General features: G+C 37.8%; 1 protein-coding gene across 3 annotated transcripts in view; it reads left to right on the forward strand.

Moving 5' to 3' along the window:
* The window catches only part of Asap (ArfGAP domain of ASAP), a 673774-nt gene that overhangs the window by 105337 nt on the left and 540540 nt on the right, over positions 1–27897 (forward strand). For all 3 annotated transcript variants that reach the window (XM_090375988.1, XM_090375990.1, XM_090375989.1), the window contains exon 9: positions 8021–8106. In XM_090375988.1, coding sequence (XP_090232114.1) covers positions 8021–8106 — 86 coding nt within the window. The remainder of the gene's footprint in view (positions 1–8020; positions 8107–27897) is intronic.

Raw genomic sequence — 27897 nt, forward strand, 5'->3', positions numbered from 1 at the left:
CTTTAACAAATTCTTAACTGAGCTCAATTCTTTCTTTATGGATGATGGCCTTTCAGTCAAGTAGCTTACTAGGTCAGAAGCAGAGCCCAGTTGCTTCTCTAATATTTCTTTTTTCAATAAGGGAATTAACCATTGTAGTAATGGGATACCTAGTCCCCCATCCACAATGTCAGCATAAAAGTATGGATTTGCCACGTCATTTAGCAACCTAAGCCATTTCTTAATAGCAAGTCTAACCTGGCTTCCAGGCATTAAGCCTGGAAGCTGTTACCCTTCCCAGCACTAAACAGTGATAAAATCTAGGCTACAAATATGCTCAGAGGATAAACAACCTCTGCTGGGGGTTTTAATGGGGCTTTTTGAAGCCGCCCCAGCAGATCACCCAGGGAGACAGTCGGATTAGATTTACAAGAGACATCGAAGGCTATTCTCAAATATTTCCAGGTCCAGTTAATATTGCCCAAAGGTAACCTGGCTTCACCGATTAGGACGTTCTTGCACTCCACTTTTACCTTCTTCTGCCTACCTGAGGCCACCCAAGATAGTATCCACCTCTTCTCAGCATTGATTCTAAGAACCCTGGCACTGAAGAAATTATTTGCCCGACCTAAAAGGCACTGAAACCGGATTATATGGAAGCTGCCAGGATGAGTCATCAGTGAAAGCCAAAATATTCACATTATATTGTCCAAGTTTAAAACCAATATATGAGGGAATTTTATGAAATAATTGATCAAAAATCAAATTAAAAATGAAAGGTGACAAAGGATCACCTTGTCACACCCCATTAGTTGGACATAGCTTAAGGCAATCACCTCTGAACCTCATCGAGGTAACACAGAAGCTGTGTTAAGTAATTTAAAAATATATAATTAATAAAAATTGCAGGCAAATGTCTCCTCTGCAGTGCCTCAATAATAATGTGAAAAGAGACACTATCAAATGCTTTACAAAAATCAATAGAGGCTAAATGGAGGGTCTTGAGCTCCTTTCTTTCAACGTTGTCAATGATTGTAAAATAATAGTATTTTCGGCAGCTCCATCAATTGGAAGAAAGGCTTTCTATCTGTTATCCAACTTCATCATAGATGACAGTTTGCTTGCAAGGACCTTGTGATATGTTCTCAGTATAACAGAAGACACAGTTATTGGTCTGAATCCAGATGGTAATTTTGAATCAACCTTTGAAATAAATATAGTATATGCATCATACAAACATTGGGAAATAAAATTGGCCAATAAAAATATGTGCATAAGGTTAATCAAAAGTTTTTCTGGAATGGATTTTAATTGCATCGGAGTCACTCCATCAGGACCTGGATTAGATGGTAGTGCTGGAAAATCAGATCTTAATTCAGCATTAGTAATAGGTTTATAAAGATTTTCCCTTATCACTGGATCTTCATCATAGTCTGCTGGAATATGCAAGTCTTCTTCTAAATTATCCCTACAAAAGATGTCTTTCCAAAATTTGAGAAACACTGAAGATTCAACCACTTCTTCAGACGTCTTCACTGGATCCAGAATATCATGGGCACATCTTTTTCAATTTTTGTGGTAAAGATGTTGAGTTTTTGCATACTCCCTTTTCCTCAGGGTAACGTCTACTGAAGTTGGTAAGATCAACTTGAGTTTTAACAATAGGTTGAGTTTGAGGAGGCGATATCCCAAAAATACTAGATTTAATATAATTATTCAATTCATCAACATCCAACCTGTAGTCTAGAGCTTCAGCCAGAAAGCATTTAACTTTTTGGTGGTCATAAGTCAAAGCAAGAATCTCAGCTATAGAAGCCAGTATTTTATAGCTTCTTGGTTATTGTGGATGGAATACTTTCCCAAGTTTCCTCAGATCAGAACCTAATCCTTGTAATAATGATGTATCAAACAATGGACTACTCCACCAGTGGGTGGAACTTGGACTGGCACCACACACAAGGGGATTGCTCCCTCCCCCGTGGAACCGACCACCTCAGAATTATCCTCAACGTGAACCAGGATCCGTTGGAGGTGTGCTCAGTAGGTTGGGTAGGATTTCCCATAGACAAGGGGTTTCCTTGGGATATCAGATTGTCTAAGATTTTGGAATAGGATACAAGCTTCTGCCACCTTTAATCACATCCAGTGTCCTTGATGGAAACAGAAGTTGCAAGCATTGATTGAAATTCTTCACACTTTCCAATCGAAGTTGGAGTTTGGCATGGGCGAGCATCTGGACTTCTTCATCCGACCATCTGGCCTTTACCCTTGAGGTTACAATTTGGGCATTAGCTTCATTTGGATGGGCTCTCTTCAAGTGGAGACCCCGACCGGATTTGGTAGTAAAACAACAATGGCAAACAGAGCACTCGACAGCAGCAGTAATTGGAGATACTGGGGGCTCACCAATGCTTGCAGAGGCAATACCAGCTTCCTGCGGTGGCAGATTCTGTTCTAGCACTTGTGATGCTGGAACTTTCATATTCTTATTACTGGGCCCAAAAGATTCAGAGCCCTGTCAGGGAGGAATAGTGTGCACCACTTTAGCCAGGACTCACCTGCCCAGCCTACACCACAAGGAGGTAGGGTACTCTGCACTTGTCTCTTATTTTTGTGGGCAAAAATTTATTCAAATAACTCACTTTTATGACACCAGATGTAAGTTTGTTTTAATCATTTACTCTCTGAAAGCAATACATTTAAAATTGCATACCAAAATTATTTATGCAAAAATAATAGTTATACTTTCAATAAGAATAGTTAGCACACCGAGAACTGTTAGGATGCAACTTAAAAGGATAAAATCAGTGTTTGCATTCCATGATGTTAAAAACTTACCTTGCACATGAAGCAGCTTTATGATGAGCAGTTATTATTTTATTTTATTTATTTATTTATTTTTTGGTTCTCTTACTGTGCAGCTCTATACAAATAATGTGTAGTCTATAAAATATTTTTATTTTAATACACACAATATCATTTATGCACTTCTAAAAGCTGTATTGTGTTGCATATCTTGAAAAATGTTCCTAAATAAGCAATATGTGGGTCCGAGGAGTGTATATGTGTATTTTTTATATGTTTTGATCTTATAAAACATATACATATGTTTTGAAATGATTTTACAAAACATATGTATATGTTTTATAAGATCATTTCAAAATAAGTACAAATCTTCCAGTAAGTGCTGCCATCCCTTATCTGTTTTCTAAGTATTTGTAGACACAGTTTATAACTGATATCATTGTGAAAATAGATTTTAAAATTCGAAAAGAAGATTGTGCCTGTCAGCTATCATTGAAAGCTGAAATTCTTTGAAATTGAGATGTATAATTTATGAAATTCAATAAAGTGATATTATAAATAAATGTGGAATATGGTATTTAATGAAAAAAGAAGTAACAAGTTCAAAAAATTTTATTTGAATTATATTTCAATTTAAAAAAAAATTGCAAAATTTAATTTTTTAAATAAGAAAAAATCAATATTTGAAAGCATTTAGCATTTATGTACAAAGGTTACATTTTTAGAATTTTTCTGAATTTCATGAGAAAAACTTGCTTTTCAGTGCCTACTGGTGCTTTTACACTCACCAGTGAAAGGGTTAATGGAATTCTATTTCATGATATCATTACGTAATAAACAAATTTAACTTACATCGAACCGTGTCTATTACACAATGATAATGAAGACTACAGTATTTCCCCCCCCCCCCCCAAACATCCGATGGGAATTCATTCCACAAAACTCTTAAGTTTAAAATAAGTTTAAATGAATAATACATTGATTTCCTTTAATTCGTCCCCCAACAGCACAAAATAGGTATTTCTTACCTCTTATACTTCATTTTTACATTAAAAATGAGTGTTTTTATAAAGGTGGTTTAATAAATAGTCATAAAACATTTTAAAATAAAAAATCAACAATAAATTAGCATTTATCTTAGACTTGAAATGCAGAGCTGATGAAATCACTGATGGTGTAGTGGTGGTGGGACTATATCAAGCGTCAGGTGTCTTTTCAGTCTTTTATCTTTTGCCGCTACTGGCAAAGAAAGTGTCCAAAGTGGACTGTTATGACGACTTTTTTTGTAGCTTCCTGGATAAGAAATGACTTCCTCTTCCATTTTGCACATTGTGAATTCAGTGTTTTCAGTGTCAGGGTGTTTTTTACCACTTCTCTTAAATGCTCCCAACAAGAAATGACAGTCATCAATTTGAATCTATGCCCCCCCCCTCAGGTTCTTAATCTGAGCAAGAGGAAGAATCCCATCAGCATTCGGCTTGCTCAACCCATTCAAGACCTTATACACCTCAATCAGATCTCCTCGCAGGTCCCTACTCCCTAGGTGCTGCAATTTGCAGAACTTAAGCCTTTTTTGGAAAGAGCACCCTTTGTTCCCCTCACCAATCTTGATGCCCCTCTTTGTACTCATTCTAGCAACTCTACATTTTTCCTAAAATGAAGTCTCCAGACCTGTACACAGTACTCTAGGTGCAACCTGACCATTGCCTTGTACAACAGGATAATCACCTCCCTGTCCCTGCTAGCAAAATTCCTATATATCATTGACAAGACTCCATGACCTGCCCTGGCAGCCCGTCTGCACTCTCAGCAAACTTCATATTTGACTGCACAATTACCCCCAGCTCCTTTTCACTTTCCACTTCCCTGATTGTATTACCACATAGTTGTTATGTTTCTCTTGGGTTATTGCAACCCATATGCAGTACGTTGCATTTGTCAATGTTAAACTTCAATTTCCATTTCTGATATCATTGGTCTAGATTCAGTTGGAGAAGCATACTGTCTTTACTGTCGTTAACAATCCTGCCAACCTTTGAATCATCTGCAAACTTGGACATTAATCCTGTTATACCTTCATCACTATCATTGATGAATACACAAAACAACAATGGGCCTGGCACCGAAGCCTGGGAAACTCCACTAATAACATTTGTCCATGAAGAGCAGTGTCCATTGATTACCACTCTGTCGTCTCCCATTCAACCATCCCTTTATCCATTGTAGCAACTTACCCTTAATGCAATACCTCTCCAATTTGTATAGAAGTCTTTCATGTGCAACAGTATCAAAAGCTTTCCTGAAATCAAAGTATATGATATCCAAATTATTTTTGACATTCAGTTCCTTTGTGACCACATCATAGTATCCAATCAGATTGATCAGACAAGACCTCCCTTTAACAAACCCATGCTGTGTCTTAACTATTACTGCAGTCTCGTCTAGATGATCCTGCAATGCTTCTTTAACCAGTGACTCCACTATTTTCCCTAGAACAGAAGTTAAACTAACAGGTGTATAGTTATTTGTGTCACCTTTTGAACCCCCTTTGTGAATTGGTGATACATTTGTGCACTTCCAGTCCATGGGGACCGCCCCCAAGTCCAAGGAAGCTCCTCTTGTACGTTTCTTGGACTCGGGGAAGTCTTGTAGCTCCTCTGTTGTTAGCGTATGCCCATGAGTGCCAATAAGGTCCTCCACATTCTCTTTGCAACCTCCAGAACCTTTGATTTACCAAGAGTGACAATATCATTTATCAAAGCACCATCATTTTCAAATCCGTTAACATTATGGATAATTAAAGATCACATGTTTATCCAGGCTAAATTTAAGCACCTAATGGAAACATCATTCCAAGAACTTACAGTCAGCCTTACACAGTCCAGCATGTTGTACTTCGACCTCCAAAAATCTTTGGAGGTGACAGCATTTTCACCAGAGGTGGCTGCAAAGTAAGTTGTGAACATTTTAGTGGTGTAGATTTTCTTGAAGTTTGCGATCACTTGCTGGTTTGGTTGAAGAAGTGGAGTGGTGTTGGGTGGCAAAAATTTGACTAAAACAAAGTAAAATTGTGCCTCAAGAGATTGAACAAGGTTGGCGTCGTGGCCTCGCGCATTATCCAGTAGGAGGAATGCCTTTCACAGGATGCTTATTTTTCTCAAGATAACTCTTCACCAAAGGACAGAAAACTTCAAGCTCCCATTCATTGAAGACATCCTGTAACCCAGGCCTTCTTGTTACTGCACCAAAACACACCTAGCATGCATTTTTTTTTTTTTTTTTTTTTATGAAAACCCCGAACACGAAAGGTATCAAAACCTATAGTACTTAGTACCGTGCATGGGTTGGAAAAGTATGGGGGTGGGGGATGCCGGAAACTTTGCTCTAGAGACTAAACATGGGTTTCACCACTTCAAGCCTCCAATAAGCAAAGTGGTGGTATTTCACCGGTTGATGAAAGTCATCTACCACTCCCAACTTTTGTCGACCTTTTGTTGTTTAAATATTCTGGGGGTGTTAGAGTGATACACAAGCAAAAGCTTCAGCTTAAAATCTCAAGAGGCATTGGCACCCAACAGGAGAGTGAGCCTATCTTTCATAGGCTTTTGCTCAGGCAAACTAACCTCATCCTTAGTGATGTACGTGTTCCTGGGCATCCACTTCCAGAGGAGGCCAGTTTCGGCAATGTTAAAAACTTGCTGGGAAAGATAACCGTCCTGATCAACAAACTGTTGGAATTCAATTTTAAAGCTCTCAGCTGCTTTTTTATCAGCACTGGATGCCTTTAAACACTTTTGATATTTGCCCTTTTTATGAATTGCTCGAACCAGCCCCTGCTGACTTTAAAGTCTTCAAAGCGCACGGCACTGCCACTGATTGTGGAGCTTTAAGTTTCAGATCATTATAGATCTGAAACAATTGTACGAGTGATGTTCTGCTCCATGGGTTAAAAAATAATGCTGTTGAAGAATAACAAAGATGCTAATTGGTTGAGAACAATTTTACGAGTGATGTACTGTGTTCCAAGCATCTGAAAATTTCCACTCTTGTATCATTCCAGCTATATTGGAAAGCCATCGGTACCTGCAAATATCGATCCTTAAAATAAAAGATCGTATGGAAGGTATATCAGTTCCAGAAAATATCAGATGTCGATGTCATCGTAAGTCAAGACCCCACTGTACAGTGCTAACAAACTTAAAAGTTGCACTTGTTTTACAAAGGCTATGGCACAACATCCTAAACATTAAGCAGTTAGATGGTACTTTATTTGTTGTTAATTTAAATTAATGCCATTTATTCTATAATAATATGATAAAACAGAATCATTAATATATTGGCATTGTGGGAAATCATATACAAGATATTTGACAGTCATCTTAACATTATTTAGTAGGGAGTTTTGGTATTTTTAATAGTTAACTGTGACAAAAATTAAACCAGTAACACTGAGTTCATCCTGAACAAAGAGAATGATTTTAGAGTAAAAGTGAGAAGAAATTAACAGAAATGGGGAGGAAGGAAAGAATGACTTTAGGGTGAACAACAACAATGGGTTAAATAAAACGTAATGCAGTGCACAGTTTTTATACTTATTCAAGTGGCGCCTCCGTAGCCAGGTGGGAAGGAGCACCCGTGTTTAGCACACGCTTCTTGATTAGACCGGGGTTCGAGCCCGTCACCACCAAATACGGAGGATGCGGAAAGGTCAGGGAATGACCACCGCACATCCCCGGAGCAATATGGCCTTAGTTGCTAATGCTCCTAAAAACCAAATAACAACAACAACAACAACTTATTCAAGTTACGTATACTTGAATGCTATTCAATAACTACCTCAAAGGTATTTAATACCTCCAAAAGTTTTAAAGATATATTTGTGACACAGGGAATGCCATTTATAATTTATAAATAAAATAGCTTTTATTACCTCAACATTGCTGATATTTATTGCTAATTTTATTTCAAAATTTTTACATCATCTGTTAAAAGAATGGGAAAAAAATATGTAATTTCAGAAGTTTGGAGTGGCAGTAATTTTTTTTTATGCAGCAACAGCATTTCACTTGCAGTTAAGTTGAAAGTTATTTGAGAAATAGTTCTTTTTAATAACAATTTCCATGAAGAAATTATTCTTTTAATATTTGTTGGGAACTCATGTATAAAAGTGTTGTAGCTTTTTTTTTTTTTTTTAAATTTAGAGTGTTACTTCATGTAACTATTTTTCCCTCCACAGTACTTGATTAAAGTTAATGAAATAAAAACAAAGAAAGGAGTTGAATTGTTACAGCACCTTGTGGAATATTATCACGCACAAAACAAGTAAGTACACTATAGTAAAATCTGTTATAATATTTACATTATAGTAAAATCCACTATAATATTTACGTTATAGTAAAATCTCTTAAATGATATCTCATCTCATAAAAACAAATGAAAGAAATCTGATACAATGCTTAATTTAATGTAATTTCATTATACTTGCTGATTGTTGAACTTTGATGAAGTGATGATCTGTATTTTAGGCTTAATTTTTTTTACAAAGCAGAATGAAAAAAAAAAAAAAAAAAAGAAATCCTTGCTTGTGTTCCAGACAATAAGAAATCAGCTCAGTATTAGTGTTTGGTGTTTCTAGCATAGCAAATAAATTTCAGGGAATGGCATTTACTGTATCTTCCATATCAGGTCAGAAACAAAGAAAATGGCATGGGAACATCAACTTCATAGTACTTGATAAAAGAAACATCTATAAGACATGAAAAAGCAGTGTGCCTTGGTGTGAATATGTGTACCTTGTGATTTGCCTTTACCTTTTTACTGTCAGGTACACAAGAATATCTAGAAGTTTCCAAATTACACTCTCTCTCTGGTTTACATTGTAAAATTAAATTTATTTTACTGTGAAATGTTGCTTTAGGATCGATTAGCCATTTTGAATTAAGAAATAAATATATCTTTAGTAACTTTTAATACTGAAATAGTTACAGAAGTTGTCCTTCACAACAGACGGTTCAGGTCCCAAAGAAAGTAGCTATTGTCAGGGAAACAGAATACCTATTTTTAAAAAAAATAGGTAGGTGAAATAGGACCATGGTATGTCTGCCACAGACAGACACGCCATCTGAGTATTTACTTTAGAAGTAGAGGGTAACAATGTTGAGAAAAAGTCACGAGTTAGGATTAAATTTGCAAGTGACTGCAATTCCACCCAGACATGATAGGCAGGAGTACATGATGAAAGCATTCCCAATTCACTTATATTTAACCGTAGAGAGACCATACAAGATTCATTGTGTAGAATTTTTCTAGCATGTGCTGTGCTTGTTAATAGGGCAGACTGTTTTTACAGAGATAGGGTACACTTAAGTAGAAGGGATGCAGGAGTATTTGCTATGCTATCAAGCCAGTGTTAGTTGGGTTAGAAAACTGCTAGCTTTGGGGGAAAAATACAAAGACTGATAGATTAACAACTGCCACAATCAGAGATGAAAGTGATCCATGTGATGTGTATGTTAAGACAGACATCATTGAAAGCAAAGTGTTGGGGATTTCAAGGCTTGTTGGTGGGTAGAGTCCTCACTGTGGCAAGCAAATACATGGGCTGTGTTAGGGTTATTAAGAAAAAAAACAGTTGCATATATACTTACTTGTACATTGATGCTAGAAGTATAGTAAGCAAATTTGGTGAATTTGAAGTACTGATTAAGTAATGACATGTAGATGTTGTATGGATATTGGAAACATGGTATCACTCAGACATAAGAAGTACAGAATTTGAATATGCTGAGTACAACCTGTGCATAAAGGATGGACAGGACAAGATGGGGGAGGTATGCCTATGCTCCTGGTTAAGAAGTATTTTTAGCATTAGCATTAGTAGAGGCATTTGATGCAAGAAAGCAAGCTTATGCAGCATCAGCCAAAAAAAATATATATATAAATAAATAAATAAATAAATAAAAAATAACCACTTCCACTTCACCCCTCTGTTCGTTCGAAATACCTGTCCAGCTGAGCCTTAGACTTATTTAGGCTATCAACGTCCACAACAAGGGATGGAAGTCTATTCCAGCAACCAACTACCCCCTGGCTAAAGGCAAATTTCTTCACGTCTATCCTACATCTGTCTTTTCTCAATTTGAATTTATGCCCTCTCAGGTGATTATTCTGAGCAAGAGGAAGAATCCCATCAGCATTGAGCATGCTCAAACCATTCAAGGCTTTATACACCTCTATCAGATCACCTCGCCGGTGCCTAGTCTCCAGACACTGTAATTTGCAAAACGTAAACCTTTTTTCGTAAGAGCACCCCTTTGTTCCATTCACTAATCTTGTTGCCCTTCTCTGTACTCGTTCCAGCATCTCTACATCCTTCTTGAAATGAGGCCTCCAGACCTGTATACAGTACTCTAGGTGCGGTCTGACCATTGCCTTATACAAGGGAATAATCACCTTATTCCTGCTAGAAAAATTCCTATATATCATCAACAGTACACCATGAGCTACTCTTGCAGCCCGTCTGCACTGCTCAGAAAAATTCATATCTGCCTAAGTACATAGAGTCTAAGGTAGTGTGCCCAGTTGAGATGGATGGCAAGTGTAATGTGAGTCAGTTTGGTGTGACATAAGTTCTGGGAAAACAATAATGACTGATGAGTATAATGAACAGCTATACAGACAAATAGAATGGCCAGTAGGGTAGCTCAGCACTAGCAAAGCTTTACTGGATGGATGTTTCTATACACCATCATGTTATAGAGGCATTGAAAGAAAGCAGTACTCTTGATCTGATTATTAGCACAGACTCTTACTGCATTAGCAATCTTCAGATAAAGGAACCACTAGGTGGTAGTGATCATAGTGTAATGATGTGGGATCTACTTAAAGATATAACTGCTGTCAAAGGGGAGGGATTTTGCATTCATAAAGTTGACTACGGTGGTGTTAGACAATTTATAAATTCTATTTAGTGGGACTAGCTGATGATATTATTAATTGCAAATTCCAAATGGGAAGTATTCGGCAAAGTAATCACAGAAATCACTAAGCTTTTTATCCCATCTGAAAGATGTTCAAGTTTTAGATCTAAATGGTTTTCCAATGAACTGATGAGGATAGTGGCATAGAAGAAGAATGCATCAGATGATTATAAATTAGGAAGGGACACAGATGCATACAGTAACTACAAATTTGTCTGCAATCAAATCATTAAGGCAGTTAGGCAAGCTAAGACAGATTATGTGAAGTCTTTGGCTAAGAAAAAAAAAGTAGCTAATGCTATGAAAAGTATTAGCTACTTTTTTAAGAAAAGTAGCTAATGCTATGATGGTTCACTAGTTGTAGGTCATATTTAGCCATTTTCAACCAAAATCTGTTTCTATGGAATATTCTCTCATTTTAAATTAAATGCTATAGATATTTCTTTAGTAACTTTTTTAAGCAAAGTAAATATTTCTTTACTAACTTTTAGATAATTGGATATATACAAAATGTTACATAATCAGCACACACATACACTCAATATTGTCAAAAGCATTAAGATAACCGCTAGATGTAAGCAGAGTAATAAAATACAGTAGTAAATATGGGTTAAGCTTAGTGACATCTAATGGCAATTTATAATAGAATGCTGTCATACCAGTCATTCTTTTTGTGCCATTGCAACAAAACTGCAGTACTGTAGATCAACAGTGGCTGATGAATAACCAAATTATCATAGTGCTATCGAAACCAGGAAACATTCAGTTAGACCACAGAAATTGACAGAAGAGCATTTGGGTGTTTAGCAGATCCATCGGCGGCGCCTCTGCAGCCAGGTGGGAAGGAGCAGCAGTGCGTAGCACACACTTCTTGATTAGACCGGGGTTCGAGCCCGTCACCACCAAATATGGAGGATGCGGAAAGGTCAGGGATTGACCACCGCATATCCCGGAGCAATATGGCCTTAGTTGCTAATGCTCCTAAAAACCAAATAACAAATAACAGCAGATCCATCAGTGCTCATTAAATACTGAAAACCAAGAGTTTAGGGTGGCATCAGGAACTGATATTAGTACAAAGATAAAACACACAATTGAATTTTATGGAAGAGTTGTGGTATGAAAACCATGCACCATATCATTAACTTTTTTGTTGCACAACTCATTGTAATTGGGCTGTGGAATGTTGGAAAGCTATGTTATGAAGTGATGATTCAAGAAACAGTTTTCCACTGTGATAATCTATGTTTCTGATACTCTAGATTGGTGAATGGAACAAAGAGTTGCTGTTACCACGAAAGGGTTGAGGTCTGCAAATTGCAGTGTCTGAAGATGAGGCACCTGCAAGGTGATCTGATTGAAGTGTATAAGGCCTTGAATGGTTTGAGCAAGCTCAGTGTTGATGAGATTTTTTCTGTTGCTCAGATTACTCACCTGAGGGGACATAAATTTGAATCGAGGAAAGACAGTTGTAGAATAGATGTCCAGAAATTTGCTTTAGCCAGCGGGTGGTTGATAGTTGCAACAAACTTCCATCTGTCGTGGTGGAGGTCGACAACTTAAATAAGTTCAAGGCAGAACTAGACAAGCATTTGGAGTGAATGGATGGGTGAAATGGGAAGAGTTTTTTATTTATTTATTTTTTGGCTGATGCTATATAAGCTTGCTTTCTTGCATCATATGCCTCTAATACTAATGTTTTTGGTTTGATGGATTTGTGTTACTCTAGTGTGTCTTTCTAAGTATGAACTTGGTAGATGTGTTACTTGCTGTCACCATTTGGGATTGTTGCTCCTAAACTTGGACCATTGGTTCATTCCCAGAACAGTGAATACCATGGGGAATATTGACATTCAGAATATACTGAAAATGGTCCAACAACCAAAATCACCCAATCAGGACAGTTCTGTGGCTGAGGACAACTTGGTGATGTGAGAGACCAATGGAAAGTGAAAAGAATTATTCAGTCTAGATGTGTGATGATTGGTTAATTGATAGTGCTCTTGCATATAGTAGTTGTGTGCAAAGACATTGCAGTGCATTGGATCCTCCCACAGATGGGATATAATAGCAGATTACCTTTCTGTGTTCCACTCTTATCAGCTAAAAAGAAGCAGTTACTGGTACAGTAGGCAAAAGAATACAATCATTACATATTTTAGGAATGAATAAAGCTCATCTGTTCTCATGAGTCCATATTTCCAATTTTTCACTGCTGCTTGGAGGACCAGGATATGGCAAGAGCAATGGGAATCACTCATTGAACCCTGCATGCAGGTGTCAAAACTGCAGGCCAACGGTGGAAGTGAAATGGTGTGGGAAGTGGTTTAGTTGCGTGTGATAGGTTTCCTTCTACTGGTGGATCAACAGCGGAATATCACAGTTTACTTGAACATTGTTGCTGGCCAGTGCACATCCCTTCATGCTTACAGTTTAGCATCTGATAATGGCTACCGCCAGCAGGATAATGTGCCATGTTGAAAATCACAGATTGTTCAGGAATAGTTAGAGGAACATGAGAGTGACTTTACTATTGGGCAGCAGTGTATTTAGTGTCAAACGGCACCAGGAGTTCCCCCCATCTACATGTAGTATACATTGTAGGTGTGAAACAGAACACTGTCAATGCCAAAGGTTTAAAGTTATATGGGCCTTGTATATGTGTAGTGTCGTGTACCGTTGTTCTTTACCATTGGGCTGTTCAGTAACTGAATCAGTCTGATTAAACATTTTTGGGATGAGATGGAACAAGCTGTTTGCAGCAGGGATCTTCTGCCATTTGCGCCAAGGAAACTCTGGGATGCAATGGTTTGCATGGACTAAAATCCTTTTAAAATACTTTAGACCACTTTAGTTTATAACATGCTGACTTGAGGCTGTTCTGAGAGCTAAAGATGATGTTAGGTCAGTGTACCTAATAAACTGGATGCTTAATGTATAGTATCACCATGAGGTATTGGTATACAAATTTTCAGACAAGTCCATTAACTGTTTTAAGTTGTGGAAATTTTCCTGATGCTTAGAATTTGTTTGTTTATTTATTTATTTATAATTTTTTTATTACATCTTGTAAGAGAACTTCAGCAGGTGTTATTAAAACAGAAGGATAGAAACAATTTGTCTTCATAAAAATGTTTGACATTGTAGAGAGACTATCATCTTTTATGGGCATAAAAGGTGATATTGTACATGTTGGTAGTATCCTTGAGGATGTCACAAACATTCTCTCAGATATGCCAGACAAGCTGTACTACCTTGGGAGTCTAAAACGCTGATGGAACTGATATTTGGGTGATATTCAAGTCAAGTAGACCCAATTTCGGTAGAGTCCGGACAGTCTGTGACAGCCAAATCCTCTGCTTGCACCTTCACACGATAGTGGGACTGTTAGTAATCCTGGGTATAACCTCCATGCACAAGCACACTGTGGGTGACCACACAGGTATGAACCAATGTAAGCAGGGGTTGAGGTGTGGCGCCCACACCACATGGAGGAATGCCCCCCTCTGTGCTACCAGGCAGTACTAGGTAGTAGATGACTCTCATCAACCGGTGCAATACCACCACTTTGCTTATTGGAGGCTTGAAGTGGTGGAACCCATGTTTAGTCTCCAGAGCTAAGTCCCGGTCAACTCTTCCCCACCTCTTCCATCATGCAGTATGATTGATGACTTTTGAGGTTATGATGAACATCATGGCGAGATTCAATCTTCCTTACATTTTGAGGGTACAGCTCCAAAACGGTGTTCACAGGCCGACCGCTAGTTAGTACACCGGACCGAACCTATTGGTAACTCTTTTGGAGGCTTCTGTTCAGCTAGTGTATAATCTTGCTACCTCTACTCTTCCAGATAGTGACTGGAGGGAGTCTGAGTAGTGTGTATGCGGGGGGCATTGTCGAGGCCATGTTATGTCAAGGATCTGGGTATATTTGTACCATATCTACGCCATATCCAAAAATTTCATTAGTTCATACAGCATTTCTGCCCCACTTTTTCTTACTATTGAATACACCATGAATTGTCAAACTAATAGAGTAAGCTTATCTACGAAAAGATCTAAACCTCCCAAACACTTCCTAGTTCGTTTCGCAAATATACGTGGTCTCAATTCTAATTTCAATGATGTCCAATTCTACTTGCAGTCTGCCAAAACTCATGTAATTTTTTTGACAGAATCTCAGTTATCGGTTGATTCAAATACTGTTCATTTCAGTTACCCAAATTATTCACTGTATGATTCCTTTCGCCTCAAAGGTGGTAATTGTGCTTATGTCCGTTCCGATATTCCCTGTCAGAGAATTGGTAATTTGGAATCTTCTCTGGCTTAAAATCTCTCTACCTCGTTGTGTCAAATTCATCTGCTGTCTCTACCGTTCTTCCAACTCCACTAATCACTTGGAGCTCTTTGACTTCCTCTCTTTGCAACTTGACTTTCTTCTGTCCAACTTTCCTAACAGTGATGTAATTTTCCTTGGTGATTTTAATGTTTACAACTCCAGCCTGGCTTCCGTTTTCTAGTCACATCGACCCAGCTGGTCGAGATGCTGAGGCTTTTGCAATTTCTAATGACCTTGCACAGATTGTACAATTATCTACAAGAATACCGGACAATCCTAACCACACAGCCAACACACTTGATTTTTTTTTCTCACAAACAACACCGTCGAAGTGACTGGTCCTTTAGGTACCTCTGATCACAACTTGGTGATTGTCTCTTCTCCAATGGAGCCTTCATCTCATGGCTATTCCCAACCTCATATTATTTGGCATTACAATAATGCAAAATGGGATAACCTGAGAGATTTCTTTTCCTTGGTTGGACTACTTTTTCAAAACTTCTGATGTCAACGTTTCCTCTGATCATGTCAGTGAAATTATTCTCATAGGAATGGAATCCTTCTCTGGCTTAAAATCTCTCTACTTCATTGTGTCAAATTCATCTGCTGTCTCTACCATTCTTCGAACTCCACTAATCACAAACAATGTGTGATACTTACCGGAGAAAATTGTGTAAATGTAATTTAAATAAGTATGTTTTTGAAATAAATACATACGATCTAGTTATTACATTACAGCACATAAGGACTCCTTAAAAAATCAAGAATAAAATACATTAAAAATAAATGTAGATTCGTTTTCATTTTCTAATTAGATAACAATTTCTAATAAAAAAGATATTCTCTGTATAACGAAATTTCTCTATAACGAATTTTTTCGCCGGATTTATCAAATTCGTTATAGGGAAGTTCGACTGTATTTATTAGAAATTTCAAACAAATCTATCAAACCAGCGCCTTTGCTAGCTAAAAAACGTATCCCGCCAGTGCTATCACCAGTTTCGCTAAAGTGTTGATAAAGGAGTTTTGACTTTTCACGAGTGATGAGTGAACTTAACGGAATTTTATTTTGAGTTCGCTCTTCTTTCCACAGATTTAAAGCTTTTTCCTTTTCTAATTTAACATCACAAGTTACAGAGCAAATTTTTGAAGCAATTAGCGCGTTTTCACGGACACTATGGCAGATTTTTTCTTCCGATTTCTTGATTGATTGTACCGTTGACACATAGATTTTATAATGTTTTGCCACTGAGGAGACACTGTCACCATTAGAAATTTTGTCTAATAACTCAATTTTATTCGCTAATGTCATCACCACCTTCTTTGATCTTTTCACATTTCCCTTGTTATTCGTAGCCATATTTTTGTACGGGTTAGAAAGAACTTGTCCACAATAAAGTCACTTTCTTCCGTTAACACACTCGAAAAAGTCTGTTTTACACTGCAAAACGGTAGATTTATCACTTTTGTAAGCATATCAATTTATAAATTGATAAATTTATTAAATTTATAAGCATATAAATTAAAAGCAAACCTTCCATGACAAGGCGCCTCCGTGGGCAGGAGTGGCAGTGCGTAGCACATGCTTCTTGATGAGACCGGGGTTCGAGCCCGTGACCACCAAATACGGAGGATGCGGAAAGATCAAGGAATGACCACCGCATAACCCCGGAGCAATATGGCCTAGTTGCTAATGCTCCTAAAAACCAAACAACAAACAAACTTCCATGACAAGCACATAACACATACTGAACAAGGATTAGTGAGAAACATCCACGCTCGCAATTTTGTCACCCCTCCCCTCCCCCGCCCACCGAGCGCTGTTTTGACTGGGAAAGATAATTTTAGCCACACCCATGTTTTTTTATGGCGGAAAATGTTCACGGTGCTTTAAAATTCACATTTTTTTAGGTTTCATTTTATGTTAAATCAGTGACCGCAAATACGCGAAACTGCGAATACAGATACTGCGAATGGCCGGGGTTTACTGTATTTAGGGAAAATATTCTCCCTAGCTTTCCCTGACATGTTGATACAAATAACGATCATCTAGTTGATTTAAAAATTTTGTCCCCTTTGGCGTTTCCTTCCCATTTGCTCCAATCTATTAAAGGCAAATTTAAATCACTCATAATAAGACAATGAATAACAGTACTATGGGTATGCTACTGCAAGCAAGATCTAAACTAATTAGGCAGATGGGTTGAGAAGTGGTAATTGTAATTTAACTTTGGCAAATGTAAGATTTTGTATACGGGTATTAGTAATCCAAGAATAATGTACCAACTATGTTGTACCACACTAAAGGTAGTAGAGTATGAAAAAGATTATTGTGTAGTTAGACACAAAGTGCTCTGAGCATTTGCTGATGGGTTGTTTGGACAGCTCATGGTTTTTAAATATGCTGAAATTTTTCAAGCTGGGATAAGGAAGTGATTATCCCATTGAAACAGGCTATGATTAGGCTACATCTTAAGTACTGCATATAGGTCTGGAGGCGTCATTTTAAGGACATGGATCTGTCGGAATTAGTGCAGAAATCATTAAGATTAGTGAGGGAACAATAGGGTGTCCTTTGCAAGAAATTCTTCAGTTCTGCAAATTGTATCATCTGGAAATTAGCTACCTGCAAGGAGATCTTGATTCAGATGTTTAAGGTTTTTAATGGTTGGAGTAAACTAAATGTTAATGGCATGCTCACTCTAGTTCATACAACAACACACATAAAGGGGCATAAATTTAAATTGAAGCAGGATGGTTTAAGGATAAATTTGCAAAAATTTGCTTTAAGCCAGAGGGTAGTTGTTATTGTAACAAACTTCTCTCTGGTTTGTGGAAGTGGGTAGTTTGAAGAAATTTAAGGAAGAATTAGACAGATTATTAGCGGGAATGGACAGTTGATATGGGAAGTTTTATTTGTTTTTTTTTGTTGAAGCTGTATACGATTTACTGTTTGCATCATTTGCCACTACTAATATTAAAATGAACTTGGAAGAAGTTAATATTTGTGAAAATCATTAATCTTGTAGCAATAAGAAAACTACTGCTTTTCATGGTTCACTCATTTCAGTTGCTGTTACAGGAATACTCCTGTAACAGCATCTGAAATGAGTGACGGAATGGTGGTTAATGTATTATGGAATAGTTAGGTGATTAAACTATCCTATTCTATTAAGTGAGGGTATGATAAATGCTTTTAATCCAAGCTCTACATGTGTGCCGTGGCGCCTCCGTAGCCAGGTGGGAAGGAGCAGCAGTGCGTAGCACACGCTTCTTGATTAGACCAGGGTTCGAGCCCGTCACCACCAAATACGGAGGATGCGGAAAGGTCAGGGAATAACCACCGCATATTCCCGGAGCAATATGGCCTTAGTTGCTAATGCTCCTAAAAACCAAATAACAAACAAACAACAAACATGTGTGCCGTGGTGTTTAACATTCGTTCAAGGTGTAATTTAAATTTTGTAATTACCAGTGTTTCATTCAAATGCAATTCATATTCATTATTTACTTTTATTAGCATTGTATTATCTAATTTCGGGATTTGTGAACCATTTTTTACTTCTTTTGTAAGCACAGTTTGCTCCCCTTCATTTTTAAAATTATATTTGTGAATAATGGACATGTGTTTGCTACATCATAATGAATTTGTACCAATTAATCAATTAAAATCAATTAAAAACTAATTATGTTCCCAAAGTGTGGTTTATAAAGCTGTTATTCATCATAGATGATCCGTAAGTGGCCTAACCACTGCTTTATGCAGTAGGATAATTATCATTTGTGCCTGCTGGCAAGGTTTTTCTATATCATTAACATAATCCTATGAGCTGTTTTAGCAGCATATTTCCCCTGCTCAAAGATTTTCATATTGGACTGTACAATTACCTATATGCATTTTCACTAAAAAGCATTTTATTCTGGAATTACTATTACTGAAATATGCCTTGTATTTATCCCCATCACACCTAAATTGCTATTTTTCAGCTTCTATACCTATGTCTTGATCTTGAAATGGCATACCTTGATTAATGTAATGGTGCACCCTGCTCACCTTTGTATCATAAGCAAAGTCAGATATCAAACTTGATATATGTACATCAGTATCATGAATAAACATCAAAAAACAGTAAGGGGTCACAATGCTGAACTCCATAGTATCTCACTATCACTAATTACAGAAGATCCATGATATACCATTACTTGTCAATTTTTACTAAAAGCCAGGATGAAATATCATAGACTATAAAAATGATGATTTCATATTACATTGTGGGGTGCATGTTACTATTTGTTTGTTGTTTAAATCATCGATGACCCATGAAATTCATATTAATTTCATGGATCAACAGGTTGACTGAATGTTGAGTGTTAAGTTGTGAATTGCATACAGTGAAATGAAAATTATTATTTTTATATATTATTAATTAGTTAAGTGATAAAAAATTAACTTTCCCATTGATTAGTCTTATAAAGTGGAAAAATTCAACTAATTTAGAAAACGAAAAAAAAAAAAAAAAAAAAAAAAGGATGCTGCCGAAATAATGGAATTCAGTACTTGCATACTTTACCTAACTTACTTCCATTTTGTTATTGGCTATTATCGTTTGTTTTATTTTAATTTTTTTATGTTCAGTATTGTCTTTTACTCTTTTTTTTTTTAAGCCCAAGAAAAGAGGTTAACTATAACATGCTATGCTGGGAACGTTAGTTTTTATTTCTGGACCAGTTTGTTTACTAATTTCAATCAATTTGTGCTATGATGCTATTATAAAGATTGGTTTTAGTATTTGTAAAATGATGATAGCAAGATAGCTTATATACACTGAAAGGACAGAATTCATGGGATATCTGGTTCTTGGGCAATGTGATGCTGTCACCCCTCTTGCTAGTGGATGAACCCACCGCTTGGCAGGTGTATAGTTACACTGCATCACTGCATTCACGTAGATGGTAATTTGATGTTAGTATGGATAAACGTCGTGGGTTAACTGAATTTGAAAGAGGAATGATAGTGGGTGCCCATCGTATGGGTTACTCTATTGTGGAGGTGATACAGAAGTTGCACTATCCCCGTTTGACAATATCAAGAGTGTATCAGAAATGCGCCATTTCCGGAATAACATTTCATCATGGACAGTGCTGTGAGTGGAGAAAGTTAGTGAATGAAAGTGACCGTCGACATCTGTTTCCCATTGTTCCACCAACTGGAGGAAGTGAAGTGAAAGTGTGTTTAGGGTCAAACGGCACCAGGGGTTCCCCCATCTCTGCATAGTTTACATTGTGGGCGAACCAGTTGACTGAAGAGCCAGAGATTTAAAAGTGTGTGGGAATTGCATTTGTGTGGTGTCGTGCACAGTTGTTCATCTGGTCATTTAGCCGCTGGGCCCCTGCTGAGGCCCGACGTTGCCCCACTTTTGCCCCGTGGAGGCAGAGCAGGAACTGACTGGTCTGCCTCCACGTTACTCTGGCAAGTCCTGCTGCTTAATTTCCTGAGATTTCTGCGGCTAGGACCTAAAAAAAAAAAAAAATTGAAGATATACATATATAAGTGTGTGTGTGTGTGTGTGTGTGTGTGTATGTATATATATATATATATATATATATATATATATATATATAGTTTGATTGTTTAAACTACTTCAATTTTCTGGTATTTATTTTCTATAAAGGTATTAAGGTGTAAACGGAACAGGAGATTCAGTTAGAATGTGTAGTCTAACCTATTCCTGGGGGTCTGTAATGGTATTAAAGATATGATTAATACTTAATGAAGTTAAAGTTAAAATTATAATTATTTTAACAAACTTTAAATAGCATTAATTAAACATCAAATCAATATCAACTAAACATTCCTTTACCTGGTTATCTGCCCGCTACTTCATCGGGGGATTTGAGCGGCTCGATAGCCAGATTAAAGGAATGTCTCATAATTACCTGTTTCTGTTAACTCCTTATCAGTTTTGCCATTGTATTGAGACTATTTTTGCTCTTATAAATTATTTAGTTAATTGAATATGGATAGATATAATTTAATTTGTAATATCAGATAATTTTAATTTTTAGAAAAACTTTAATCTTAGCATTGTAATCAGCAAACTGGTGGAGGAGAAACAAAGCCCAATGGGTAATTATCAGAATAAGGGAGAAGAGTTATACTTGTGGTATCTGTCCGTTGGTGGTCTGTCAGAAAAAGAGGGGTTAGTCCCATTCTCTGTTTGTTATATAACAGGGTTGGTTTTGAGTGTGCAGCCGCGCCTATTGTTAATTGAAATTGTTGCAATGCGATGCAATTTGTAGGTCATGAGATGAGAGGTCTGATTTCTACGTAGGCCGGGGGTGGGGGCTGAGTCCGGGGGGAATACTTCTGATTTATTAGAAATTACGTGGTGAAAATAATATATACACGAATTGGTAGTTTGTTATTTACATGTGTTGTCTATTACTTTTAACATGAGTTAGTTGTTGCTATTTACATGAATTAGTATTTGCTATCCCTTTGGACATGGATATATATATATATATCCATGCAGTTGTAATTACTTTGAATGTTTGCATGCAGAACGTAGCGTCCATGCATTCAAACGGCAGGAGCAAGGCAATGCGTGTGATGGGCCGAGACTGGGGAAAAATTATTTTGGATTTGATTAATTTAGGATGTAGGGCGTTCGCGTTGTGTATAGGTAGAGTGGGGGAGGAGAGGCAGAAGGCTGGGGGGTAAAGGTAGAAGTACGCGGGTGCCTCACCAGAAGGAAAAGGAGGGTCGGCGATGAGAGGGGGGGGACAGGGTGTTTCCTCTCTTCCCGCCTGGGTTTGGGTTTAAAGTAATCGAGTCAGGTGCTCGATTTTGTTCACCAATATGGCTTGGTCGCAGCCAACTGCACGGTCCAGGTCGGTGTATTCCTTTCACAAGTCCAGAGTTGAGGTCATTCAAGTGGTTGTAAGCCGTGTCCTTTATTATTAGTAGAGTCGGTTTCCTTGTAGGTTCCGCGATGCACCAGTCATGGCACCTCATCATTATCAGTTCTCAGCTTGAATTTGTTTTATTGCTGTTGGTCATGGTTTGGTTGTACGATGAGGGTATGTCTCCTCTTGTAGAGGTCTTCTGTGAATTTGGAGAACGCAATGTATTGCTCTTTACTCTAGAGTAGGTGCTTTTCCCTGTCTCTGGGCAAGAAGGTGATCCTGGAGATGAGCTGGCAGCAAAGGTCATCATAGAGCCGGCAATCGTACATGAGGTGCTGCCAGCTCTCAAACTCTCACAGCAGCAGGCGGGGTCCAGTGACAGTCGCATAAATCACTGCTTGCTTCAATGAGGGAGGTGCTAGAAATGTCTCCACTAAGACCATCAGGCAACCATTAGCCGCAGTAGGTTATGAAAGCCACGGACCCACCAGAGTCCCATTGCTAATGCCACGACACAGGACTCTACATCTCAACTGGCGAAAGAACATTGGCAGTGGACTTTGAGTGATTGGAGACTGGTCTCCTGGTCCGATGAGTACTGTTTTCAGTTATTTTGAGTGGATGGGAGGGTGCGTATCTTGTGGAAACTGCATGAAGGTATGCACTCGACATGTCAACAAGGAACTGTTCAGGCAGGTGGATGGTTGGTAATGGTCCGGGGCATATTCAGCTGGCACACATTGGGACCTCTGGTACTTCTAGACGCAACATCTCTGAATGGTCCAAATTACATGTCCATCCTTGCAGACCATCTGCATCCCTTCATAGTCATCTTGCACCCACAGGACAATGGATTCTTCCAGCAGGACAGTGCGCCTCCTCGCAGAGCCACGGTGACTAGAACATCGTTCGAAGAGCATTCCGCAGATTTTGCCACCATGCAGTGGCCTGTTCATTCATTGGACATGAACCCTGTGGAGCATATTTGGGATGCTGTAGAATGGTCCATTCAAGCTTTGGATCCTCCACCCAGGAATGCGACGGAATTATGGACAGCAGTGCAGTAAGCACGGATGGTAATACCCGTGGAATGCTTTCACGAACTAGTGGACTCAATGCCTCGTGCTGTGACTGCCCTTATCTGGGTGATAGGTGGGCCTACCTATTACTAAGTTAGGTATCCCTATGCCATGATTTCTGTCCACTACACAGTTTTTGATGTTTGCAGACTAATAGTTGTTTTTAACCCAATTTTTTATGCTGATTTCAGAAATGTTATTTGTGCTTTTTTTATCACGTACTGTTTTTTTTTTCACAAATCACTTAAGTTGATGTCATGAGTTGTATTAGATATTATTGAATGTATTAATTTAGAAGTAAATCCTGGGAATTTGTAAACTAAACCTTCACATGTTGGCAACACTGCTTTCAGTCATTTGTTTCTTGACCTTGAGAGAGATATATACAGCAGTGTTTATCAGTGTGAGTTCAGTTTATTTTTGAGGTTATCTTGTCAAACCTTTGCTCAAAAGTGAGTAAAATGTCTTCGCACACAAGTCTTTGTACAATCCAAACTTATTTTATTATACTTTTAAAAGTTTTGTAGTCCTGAGGCAAAGACAAGATATTATAGAATTTGTAAAAAAAAATGTGTATTGTGCTTATTTTGGAGTGAAATTCAGTGACCAAAATAAATGATAGGCTCCACATAAAGTTTGCTAATCCTGTGTTGAAGCCGTGAGATTGTGAAAAAAATGATAAAAAAAAAGGCATTCTGGCAAGACAAAAATGCCTTGCTTTTGTTTTGAATGGGACAATCGGGCAAGGAGTAAACACTGGGATGTCAAAATCTGACCAGAGAGGAGAGTTTGTTGCTTGGATCAAAGAACATAGTTCGCAAAGCACTGGTAGACTCCAAAACTCTTCTTCTTCCACTGTTATGCATCTTACTGGGTTTGATGAAACAGTTTGTGAAAACTTTACCTCAGGAAGGTTATCTGTGCATTATGACTAAGTGTAAAGATATGTCCTCAGCATTTAGTTTACTCAATCCTTTAAACATATCAGTCATATCACCTCTTAATTGCCTGGTTGCCAAATGCTATAGTTTACAGAACTTCAGTCTCTTATGATAAGACTACCTATTTGTACCCTTAACCAGCCTTGTTGTTCTTTGTACCTTCTCCAACAGATCCACATCTCTCCTAATATGAGGTTTCCAACTCTGTATGCAGTTGTGATGTGGTATAGCCATTCCCTTATATAATGGAATAATTATTTCTTTCTCTCTACTGGTAAAATTTCCTTTGTATCATTTACAGAATCCCACGAGCTGTCCTAATGGCCTGGTTATGCTATTCTGAAATCTTATATATCAGGTTGTACAGTTATTATCAAGTGCTTTTCTTTATCAGCTATCCTGAGTTAGTGTCATCCAAGTGGTATGTTGCTACTATAGGATTACTGGTACTCAGATGCAAGGCCTTTTATTTTTCAGTTAAACATGAGTTGCCTTTTTACATAACATCGACTTAATCATCTACACCTTGAAGGTGCTGAAGTAGCATACCCTGATTATTGTTGTCAATCACTCTCATCACTTTTTTATCAGCTGCATACTTACATGTGAAACTTGAAATGCCTACATAATGGTAATAGTAGTAGAAACAATGAGAGGCATAGTACTGAACCTTGTGGGACTCCACTCATAACATTAGTCCACATAGGGCAGTGCTCACTTACTCTGTCTCTTGCATCCTTTTATCCATAATAACCTCTCTAATGGCACAACTCCAATTTATACAGTAACTGTGTGGGATTGTATCAAAAGCTCTGCTGAGATCTAAGTAAATGAAAAATGTTCGTTTGTGATGACTTTATATTGGATGTCACTCATTGGTAGTCATTTTACATCCTGCATGATAGTTTTTGAGATGAATATTATTACTAGAATTTTTACATGTATTTAGAAGTAGCAGAGTACTGCCAAGCAAAGTGTACTACATGTAAATTTCCTGTTGCTAGTAGTGGATGTTGACTTAAGCAGTTATTACAGTCATATTGATCAACAGCAGCTCTAAGTCACAATTAAGAGCAACAGATGAGAGACACATCTCATGGAATTTTATTATCCACAAACTATCCAGTAACATCGCAGCATCAGTTAAATTGATATTGACCAACATGTTTCAGGAAGTGAAAACTCTCTCGCTGCTTGAGGCTGAAGCCCTTAACATATTTCAGGAAGCGAAAACTTATCCAATGAGTGTAGCAGCATTGTACATTTGACAGGCAAAATGAAGTAAGTAGTTTTATGTATTATATTAAAAGATAGAAAAATGAACCATCAGTTTGAAATTAAATAAAAATAGTTATAATTTACAATTCAAAATTGTAAATATTGTATTTAACAATTAATTACACAGCACAACTGTTTTGTGTGCAGATTGGTGCCACTCTCCTATGCTGGGCACTGATCTCCTTGATGATCTTTAGCTCTTTTTCATTAAAGCTGTTTATAAAATCCATTCATTATATGGTCGGTACTAATAATAATAATGCTCGGTACTAATAATGGTAATAGTAGTAAATTTTTTTTTTTTTGGCTGATGCTACATAAGCTGCATCACATACCTCTATTACTATTGCTATAGTAATAGAGTCATATGATGCAAGAAAGCAAGCGAATGAGCTTATGTAGCATCAGACAAAAAAAAAAAAAAGAAATTAAATAAACAACAACAAAAAAAAACTTCTCAGCCCATCTACCCAAATTTTCTAGATCCTGTTGCAGTAGCACACTGCCATTACTGTCATGAACAATCCTGTGACACTCCACTAATAATATTAGTCCACAAAGAGCAGCATCCATTGATTACCACTCTCTGTCTTCTCCCACTCAACTACCCTTTTATCCATTGTAGCAACTTGCCATTAATACCATTCTGCTCCAATTTGTACGGTAGTCTTCCATGCACAACAGTGTCAAACGCTTTCCTGAAATCCAAGTATATGATATCAAAATTATTTCTGACATTCAGTTCATTTTTGACCACATCATAGTATCCAATCAAATTGGTCAGACAAGACTTCCCTTTAACAAACCCATTCTGTGTCTGCATTAGCATTAGTAGAGGCATACGATGCAAGAAAGCAAACTTATGCAGCATCTGTCAAAAAAAACCAAAAAACCCTCCATTCGTTCTAAATGCCTGTCCAGCACAGCCTTAAATTTATTTAGGCTATTAACTTCCACAACAAAAAATTGGAAGTCTGCTCCACCAATCAACCACCCACTGGCTAAAGGCAAACTTCCACACATCCATTCTACAACTGTCTTTCCTCACTTTGAATCTATGCCCCCCTCAGGTTCTTAATCTGAGCAAGAGGAAGAATCCCTCTTGCTCAGCATTCAGCTCGCTCAACCCATTCAAGGCCTTATACACCTCAAGAAGATCACCTCGCAGGTCCCTACTCTCCAGGCGCTGCAATTTGCAGCACTTAAACCTTTCTTGGTAAGAGCACCCTGTTGTTCCCCTCACCAAACTTGTTGCCGTTCTTTGTACTTGTTCTAGCAACTCTACATCCTTCCTAAAATGAGGCTACCAGACCTGTATGCACTACTCTAAGTGTGGCCTGACCATTGCCTTGTACAATAGGATAATCACCTCCCCTTCCTGCTAGTAAAATTCCTATATATCATTGACAAGATGCCATGACCTGCCCTGGCAGCCTGTCTGCACTGCTCAGCAAAGTTCATATTTGACTGCACAATTACCCCCAGATCTTTTTCACTTCCCTGAGTGTGGTACCACACAGCTGGTACGTTTCTCTTCAGTTATTGCTACCCATATGCAGTACTTTGCATTTGTCAATGTTAAACTCCAGTTGCCACTTCTCATTCCTTTTGCCCAACTTACCTAGACACAGTTGGTGTAGCATGCTGTCTTTACTGTCATTAACAACCCTGCCAGCCTTTGTATCATCTGCAAATAGGACATTAATCCTGATATACCTTCATCAATATCATTGATAAATACACAAAACAACAATGGGCCCAGCACCGAACACTGGGGAACTGCACTAATAACATTTGTCCATGAAGAGTAGTGTCTATTGATTACCACTCTCTTCATCTCCCACTCAACCATCCCTATATCCATTGTAGCAAATTACCCTTAATGCCATACCTACAATTTGTACAGCAGTCTTCCATGTGCAACAGTATCAAAAGCTTTCCTGAAATCCAAGTATATGATATCAAAATTATTTTTAACATTCAGTTCCTTTGTGACCACATCACAGAATCCAATCAAGTTGGTCAGACAAGACCTACCTTTAACAAACCCATGCTGTGTCTGAACTATTGCTGCTGTCTTGTCCAGGTGATCCTGTATCACATCTTTAACCAGTGACTCCATTATTTTCCCTAGAACAGAAGTTAAACTAACAGGTCTATAATTATCTGTCACCCTTTGTGAATTGGGGATATATGTTTGCACATCTCCAGTCCACGGGGACCTACCCTGACTCTAAGGATGCTCTCATAATTATGGCAACGAGTTTGCTTACTTCCCTTGCTGCCTCCTTCTTTATAACTGGATAGATTCCATCTGCCCCTGGTGCCTTTTTTTATATTTAACTTCAACAATTTCTCCTTCACATTGCTCTGAATTATCACAAAATCACTTAGCTCCCTTAGAGTTTGATAAACGTTTGGCAAAAATTTTTTGTTAAGTGGTCCAATCTGATCCATACCTTTCCTTCTAGAGTTTACACAAGTAAAGAACTCTTTGCTGTTTTTCTTTTCATCCTTTTCCAAAGATTTCTCGTAATTTGCCTTCGCCTGCCTAACCGCCTTCGTGACTTGAATCCAGACAAGCTTATATC

This window comes from Mastigoproctus giganteus, chromosome 6 (genome assembly GCF_048544385.1).
Source record: "Mastigoproctus giganteus isolate SK-2022 chromosome 6, ASM4854438v1, whole genome shotgun sequence".
In the NCBI taxonomy this organism is placed as follows: Eukaryota; Metazoa; Arthropoda; class Arachnida; order Uropygi; family Thelyphonidae; genus Mastigoproctus; species Mastigoproctus giganteus.